The 8,485-nt window shown below is 50.2% G+C and overlaps 1 protein-coding gene across 1 annotated transcript; it reads right to left on the bottom strand.

Annotated features, from left to right (window-relative positions):
* Nucleotides 1-2,514: 2,514 nt before the first annotated feature.
* On the bottom strand, nt 2,515-3,973 carry LOC143493638 (uncharacterized). The gene is made up of 5 exons (XM_076992184.1): nt 3,885-3,973; nt 3,606-3,784; nt 3,298-3,492; nt 3,107-3,193; nt 2,515-3,015 (listed from the first exon to the last, which is right to left on the bottom strand). Exons 1-5 carry the CDS (start codon nt 3,911-3,913, stop codon nt 2,579-2,581), a joined length of 927 nt encoding a protein of 308 aa, XP_076848299.1. The 5' UTR covers nt 3,914-3,973; the 3' UTR covers nt 2,515-2,578.
* Nucleotides 3,974-8,485: the final 4,512 nt, after the last annotated feature.

Genomic DNA, 8,485 nt, shown 5'->3' on the forward strand with positions numbered 1-8,485 from the left:
GTGCGTAGTCAGAGTAGCGCACACACACTCATACAGACACGTAGCTTTAGACAAAGACGAGCACACGACACTGCGCGAACGCACATTAAATAGGTGAATTACACAGACCCACGTGACCTCGAGACAAGGCAAAGGTGTAACAAACGAACACGCTCACAAACAACCCACACCCACGGAAGTACCAACATGGACATAACTGAACGCAGACGACATCATGACACGTCCACAGGGAAGGGTCCAGAGCTGTTCCGTAACAGAACCCCCCACCAGGGGCTCGCTACTCCCGGAGCGTCCCGCGCAGCTGGAAAGCCCCGAACCAACCCCGACGGGCAGGTCCAGAACCGCCGGGATCACGAGCCTCCGAGAGCCCTCACCCCATGATGGCGGGAACTGCCGCCAACAGCTCTAGCACACCTTCCCTGGGAAGACAGGGGAGAAAACATTAAACAAAGGCACAAGCACAAACATGCACACCGGGACGTTGAACACACAAGGCACAAACGGGAACAGTGGGTTCGGGAGACACATTGGGACTGACACAAACACGGGTATACAGACATTCATAACCGGAGCCAGGCTTCCCGCCTGAGGCAACGCCTGTAGCGGCGCAAAAGCTCCGGGGCCTGGAGACGCTGCAGAAGGCGGTACACCTCCCGCCTGTTCCGCCTGTTCACCGCCAGGTGCCGCACGGCTAGCGGATGCGCTGGGTGTAGCGCGACTGGCCGACCGCTTGGGGAACGCACTTCTGGTGGACGCGCGAGGTGCAGCGCGATAGGTCGACCGCTTGGGGGACGTCCCTCTGGCAGACGCGCGAGGTGCAGCGCGACTGGTCACCCGCTTGGTGGCAGCACTATTGGTGGACGCGCGAGGTGCAGCTCAACCTGTATCCCGCTTGGAGGCAGCACGACTGGCGGGTCTCGCGGCAACCTTCCTCCCAGGTCCGCGGCTCCCTCCTCCGGGATTGCCGTAGGGGCTTGCCGCCCCATAAGCCTGCCGGCGCCCCTTCCCCCTCTCTGGGAAGCCCCCGTAGGAGGCCCCTCTGGTGCCAGACCAGCCTCCTCTGGAACCGGTATCGGGGGTGGTGTCCATCGCCGGCATCTCCTCCTCGGCCACGCTCCAGTCCATGGACTGTGCGGGGGTCTCACATCGGGAGTGCTCCATGGGCTCCTCCCCACAGGAATCCCCACTCTCCAACGTGGGCGGACTGTCCAGTCTGCTCCCACCCCCTTTGCATACGGTCGAGAGGGAACTCACCGACTGAAGACTCTCCCCCTCGCTCTGCTCGTCGGTTCCCGACGGGGCTGGCTGCAGCGACGAAGGGGGACTGAAGTCTTCATCCCCGTAGTAGACCGTGCTCTTTGAGCACACTGACGGGGAATACTCCTCCTCCTCGTAGTCTGTCCCCTCCGCCTCGCCTTCAGACGGTGGGAGACTGCCCCCCTTCCCCCCGTAATACACAGTGCTCCTTGAGCAAACTGAGGGGGGATACTCCTCCTCCTCCGAGCCGTCCTCCTCGGACTCGTCCTCGGAAGGATTGGCACGTACCATCCCCGCGTAGACGACCAGTGGGTCCTCCGTGCCCTCTCTGGTTTCGGTCAGGGGGTTGGTCTCGCGCGTCATCGCGCGGAGTCCCTCTCTCCACGCCGCCTGGAAAAACACCTCCTCTCTCCTCTCCTCGGCGCTCTCAGGAACTCGCTCGGGAGAGGACGCGTCTTCCACACTCCGAGCGGCGCAGAGTATGTAAGCGCAGATGGGGCTCTGCATCATCTCCTGCTCGGAGACGGGGGCTTCGGGACGTCGGACTGGAGAAGAGCCGTGGTGACGTCGGCTCTTTCTCCTACCTTTAGGCGCCCTCGTGGCATATCCAGGCATACCTTCTTTTATTCGGCTCGTCTTTCTGTAACGTCCGGGTGTTGGAGGCAGGCACCAAGACGATTACGGTGAAACATATAACTTTATTGGTAACGACCAGTGTAAGCTCCGTGCGTAGTCAGAGTAGCGCACACACACTCATACAGACACGTAGCTTTAGACAAAGACGAGCACACAACACTGCGCGAACGCACATTAAATAGGTGAATTACACAGACCCACGTGACCTCGAGACAAGGCACAGGTGTAACAAACGAACACGCTCACAAACAACCCACACCCACGGAAGTACCAACATGGACATAACTGAACGCAGACGACATCATGACACGCCCACAGGGAAGGGTCCGGAGCTGTTCCGTAACACATATATCTTGTGAACAAGCCCAGTAATCTATCCTACAAAATGTTTAAGAACAAATTAATAACGGCATTGATGATTATTATAGATATTAATAAAGTAAAACAAAATGATTACTAATCAGCACAGAGCTCTTTCATTAACCCTTCTTCATTCTGAAGTTGTGCACCATAGGCATGCCACTGACCCAAGGAATACTAAGTGTAAATAGCACCCAATATGTGTCATATTTTGAATCCATAAAAATGCACTATGAAATGCAGAAACCAAAACCAAAAACCTTTACGCTTAACCCTTGTATGGTGTTCATTTTGTATCAAATGAAAAAAATACACTTAATTATTTTTAAATCTCAGACTCATTGGCCTTGGCTAATTTTCTATGAAGAACATGTTGTATATCAAAACGCATTTTCAATGAACAAAATGTGAATGTGAACTCAGTGTTTGCGGGTCCACCAAACCCACAAACACTGAGTAACAAAAATATCAGCACCACACAAGGGTTAAAACAGGCAATTTCATGTACCATTTCTATTATGCTCCTGATGTGCAAATCGGGACAGTCTTCTGTGACAATTGTTGCCATTTCTGGGTCTCCATTGAACAACACATGGATTATAGCTGGACTTAATCCTGTCACACATGGGCCATCATGCAAGAAGGAATGACCCAACATCCTTCCAGCAACCTGGAAGAGATTGCTCTCAATAAGGGACTCTGATGTGGCTGGAACGAGGTGGTCAGGCTGACCCTCAAATAACAGCGTTCGACCTGTGCCACCTGTCAGTAATACAAAACAGGCCATTACAGTGGTATAAGTAACTTACTGACCCCATTTACACATGCTATAATATATGCTTTATACACACACCGAGATTTAGACTGAATCCAAACTGAAGTTTGGATATTATTGTTGTCAGAAAGTACCGCACCACTCCTTGTCCAACAGCAGCATCCCCTGTCATAAAACAAAATATTTATTCAATAATTGAAATAAAAGTAGTGTCTAACAGATTTTTGTCTGTAGCTGTCATTTAAATTTTAACTCACTATATTACTAACCATCAAGGGCACATTGAAGAGGACATGCCCATTCACGTTGCTCTTTATAGAATGACAGAAGTGCACGCTCTCTGTCTTCCTCAGTGTCCCTTATATCCATCTTCAGTTTAAGTGGCCTTCCAGATGCATGTTCCCCAAGTAAGCTCTCCTTGAAAACTTTGGAGGCTTGAACTGGATTTTCAATAAGTCCCCATTCTACACACAAAAAAAATATGTGCACAACACAAGATCCATAAATGTTATACCATTTTGAAAATCATTACAAACAAATCAAAACTATATGGCTACTCTGCTGTGTGAATACAAACCACGGTCTGCTGCTCTGTGCTCAAACTCTTCACTGTCAGCCACAACTACTGCACTTGCAACCGATGTCCCTGCTGACTCCGGCCTTACTTGGATACGGTCACTGACCGCGTCTGGTTCCCTAACATTAGCCTCACCCTGATTTTCCTCTCCATCCCTATCTGATTCCTGAATGGATGTCCTTAAAGTAACAAAATAAGATTTACTTATCATACTCACTAGAATGTACAACAAGCCAAAATACAAATCCAAGCACAGAAATTGGTTGTGTAGCTACATACCCTTTACAGTTCTCCCTGTGCAGTTTCATTTCAGAGAAAAGAACACCCCTCTGACAAGTGAGGCAGGAGATGACTGGACCAGAGGCACGACGAGCACCACGATGTGCTTTCTACTGAGAAAGAGACATACCTTTACAAGTGGTGACCCCAACGTGATCCCTTCTCTCAGGTAAGACATAAATTTGATTTTTTGACTGCCTGATTGACGGGATCACTAATTACGAGGGAGCGAGTCTGACCTTCCCCAGGGGAAGGAGACGGAGAAGTTCTCGAGAAACCATCGGTTTTCTCTTGAGAAACGTAGTTACAAGTAAAATTATTTGTTGAATTATATTACACGTCTGCAAAAGAGAAGTGCTGGTTTTTTTTGTTGGTCTGATTGTCTGTCTGTGTATCACCGCCGTGTGATAAGTATATTACTGTACATCATGGGTACGTCATTCCCTAAGCCTGAACTCAATGAAACCCCTGCACAGTGGATGAATAGATGCGGACTCGCGTACTTTGTTACACCGTATCTAGATAATTTAGCTGGATGGACAGAGTCCGTCCCGCAGATACCGTCCTACCCGAGACAGGGTACGTTCGATGCCGGGTATCTGTCTAGTGCTTACCGTATGATACATGAGTCGTTGGGAGATCCCGAATGGGATTACCCTTATATGGAGGAATGTTATAAATGCTGGTATGATATGAGAGAGCCCTGAAATGAGGCAAAGAAAATATTTGTTCCAAACTCTGTGTTGAAAGCCATTCCTAAACCTAAAGTTAAAGTCAACGCGAAATCTAAATCAAAAGTTAAACCGACTGTCAGCGCGTCTGCACCAAGTGCCCCGCTGCCTCCGCCGTATGAGAAGCAGGAGGATAAGCCTGTTAAAAAGGCTGAAACACCTGTTAAACCCGTCACCACTCTTTATCCCGATCTCACCGCGATAAATGTCGCGACACCGGCTGTACAGCGTAAAGCTGCAGCTCGCCCGCCCCGACCTCCGAAACCGATGAAGCAAGACAGCTCTGATTCTGATTCTGATTCCGACTCAGAACCAGAATATGACTCTGGCGATCGCCCTGATCCACCGCCCTGGCCACCGCGCGCCCCCGCTAACGTGGGCATGGCATGGGCAACCAGTTCAGTGGGAGTTGAAATTACTCCCCCTGATGTCACAGCTTTGCGGGGGATCTTAAAAATGCTGCCCGATCCGAATTCGGACCCCGTACGGTTCACTCAGACATTGGTTCGGTTAACCCGTAATCAGCAATTGGGTGGACCGGATTATCGGTTTATACTGCCCCAAGCCATGGGAGATGAGTATGATGAAGACCATCTTATCGAGGGGGTGCCCCAGTTACACCCTAAACACGATATACCCGTTAATAGAAAGAAAAAGACGAAGGAATATGGTTTTGAAAAGGGCAGAGCAGTGACCCGTAGCCAGGTTGAAAAGGAAAAAGTAAAAGAGGATGAAGCCGAGGCATCACCCTCAGCCCCAGCTACACCCGAGCGCTGTGTACAGATATGCGAGATTGAAACAAAATATATTTGGAGCGACCCCAAGGAAGTTGCGAGAATGGGAAAAAAGTTATGTGATTATTTATGTGAGAAAAGACGAAAAAGGGGAGATCTCACACAAGTGACTAATTGTAAACAGGAGCGAAAAGAGCCTATTACTAAGTTTTGGACGAGGTTTGTTGATACGTGGATACATATGGGAAATATGGATGTTAATCTGAACGCGCCCAATGCTTTGTTTGTGAATACGTTCATAACCAATTGCAGACCCGAGGCGATCGAGGTTTTGAAAACTCACTTGGCCGATCGCGGGCCCTCGGTGCTTGGTGAGATTGAGAAGAAATTGCGAGTGTTGGAATCTGATGGCATGTTTGAGAAAAAAACTAATAAAGCCTGTTTGAGTGTGCAAGCAGGTACGCCCGTGCGACAACCCGGTCCATCCCGGAGAAAGAAGGGAGGGGGCCGTAGTCATGGTAACGCTCAGCAGCAAACACCAGTAAACCGCAGACCGGGTAAGTGTCATTATTGTAAGAAAGAGGGCCATTGGCAGGAAGAGTGCAGGAAACAGCTGCGAGATGGAGAACAGGTTGTTCCAACCTGGCAGCCCACTCCTCCCCCTCGCCAAACACTATACGGGACAAACCCCCCTGCTCTCCCTCCTGCTCCACCCGGTGTGGCGCCCCCTCCACATGACCGCTGTGTTCCGGATGAAACCAGCCCATACCGCCGTTAGGGCTGCCCACAGGGCCAAGAGCCTGCTCCGGGTATCCAGGTTAATCATGCATGCTTTACTAGTACAAGTACTTCGCCCTTAAACTCAGACCTACCTGTTATAACTTTGGTAGTTAATAATCAGCTATACCCTTTTCTAGTGGATACCGGAGCTACACTGTCATCTCTGAGCTCTACATACGAGGGACCGTTGTCCTCTCGGTCCATTTGCTCTGTGGGAATTGATGGACAACCTTTTGATTCATTCTTTACACCCCCACTGCTGTGTCTGCTTAATGAGGATCAGCTTAGATTTCAGCATGATTTTGTATATATGCCACAATGTCCATTTAATCTGTTAGGACGTGACTTGATGAGTAAACTGGGTCTGTGCCTCTCTTTCAGCGGATCCCGCCTGACAGTGTCAACCTCCGAGACTTCCGCGCTGCATATAGGCAACCCAACTTTCAAAAACCACAGCTGTGTTTCGGTCCCCCTTTCCTCCCCGGAACTAGAAACGGTTCCTAATTCTGTTTGGGCATTACACCGGAATGATGTTGGTTTCGTTAACTGTGTCCCATACGAAGCTGCTATTAAATACAACACTAAACCTGTTTATGTTAAACAGTACCCCATATCTGAGGAAAAGGCTCTGGGCATCGACGCTGTTCTGTCCGACCTCCTTGCCAAAGGAGTAATCACACCATGTCACAGCCCGTACAACACACCAGTCAACCCAGTTCCCAAACCAGATGGGTCGTGGAGATTCACTCAAGATTTGAGGCGAATTAACGAAATTGTCGTCCCACGAGCTCCTATTGTACCTGATGTTCCCGCTATCATGTCCTCTATTCCACATCATCACACACACTTTAGTGTGGTAGATATCTGTTCTGCTTTCTTTAGCATCCCTGTTGAACCAGACACACAACCTCTGTTCACCTTTACCCACAGGGGGCAGCAATACACATGGACCAGGCTGCCACAAGGCTTCATTGACTCACCAGCTGTTTTTTCTGCAGCAGTACGAGATGCACTGAGTGACCTCATCCTGCCCCCTGGCTCTGTGATCCTCCAATATGCAGATGATTTATTAATATCATCTCCAAACAAGGCTGATTGTCGTGAGGCGACTGTCCGACTGCTGATCCACCTGGCTGAACACGGATTCAAGGTATCCAAAGACAAATTACAGTTCTGTCAAACCACTGTACATTACCTGGGCCATGACTTATCGCAGGGTTGCAGATCCCTGTCTGAGGACTGAGTGGCAATTGTTGCCGCTGCTCCTAAACCCCACACAAAGCAGGACATGATGGCTTTCCTGGGACTTGTGAATTACTGCCGCCAGTGGATACCGGACTGTTCTCACTATGACAAAATGTTGCGTGCTGCTTACTCCCACAGCGATCCTCCACAACAGACTATCCAGTGGACAAGCAACATGGAAGAGGCTTTCAAGAACCTCAAGTCCTCTTTGATCAGGGCCCCCGCCCTTGGGCTGCCTAATTACGAACTGCCGTTCCACCTATGGGTGACAGAAGAGGGGGGGTCGCCTCCGCGGTGTTGGCTCAGGAGCACGGGGGGGGGGGGGGGGGGGGGGGGGGGGGTGTGAGGCCTTGTGCGTTTCTCTCTAAAACGTTAGATAACACTGCCTGTGGTTTGCCCTCCTGCCTCAGGGCTATTGCTGCCTGTGCTGTTATGGTGACAGATGCGGAAAAAATTGTGCTGTCGCATCCCCTCATCTTGCACACCACCCACCAGGTACAATATGTTCTTAGACATCTGAACACACAACACCTATCTGCCCAGAGGCGCAGCGGGTATGAAGCTATACTGACAGGAACTGAAAATCTCACTGTGCGACCACATACTTCCCTTGACAATGTGGCTTCGGCCCTTTCACGTCTGCTCTCTATATGCCCCCCCCCCCCCCCCCCCCCCCCCCCACGAGGATGGAGAACATGAATGTCTACCTCACATCAGTTTCGAAACCAGCATCAGACCTGACCTCAAATCGACACCTTTGTCTAAGGGCCGCCACCTCTTTGTTGATGGCTCGTGTTCAAAACCTGCTGATGGTGTTTTTCTGTGTTCCTATGCAGTGTGCGAACTTCCGGAGCGGGTCCTAGAAGCACACAGTTCAACTCTGCACAAGCTGCTGAGCTATTCGCTCTGACCCGAGCATGCCAGTTAGCTGCTGATGACGACGTCACCATTTATACTGACTCACGTTATGCCTTCGGGGTAGCACATGACTTTGGAGGTATTTGGCAGGCACGTGGTTTTCTGTCCGCAGATGGTAAACCGATTTCACATCATTCCCTTGTGAATGATCTCATTGCTGCCTCACATTTACCATCCTCTCTAGCCATTGTTA

The sequence above is a fragment of the Brachyhypopomus gauderio genome, unplaced genomic scaffold (assembly GCF_052324685.1).
Source record: "Brachyhypopomus gauderio isolate BG-103 unplaced genomic scaffold, BGAUD_0.2 sc90, whole genome shotgun sequence".
NCBI classification, from domain to species: domain Eukaryota; kingdom Metazoa; phylum Chordata; class Actinopteri; order Gymnotiformes; family Hypopomidae; genus Brachyhypopomus; species Brachyhypopomus gauderio.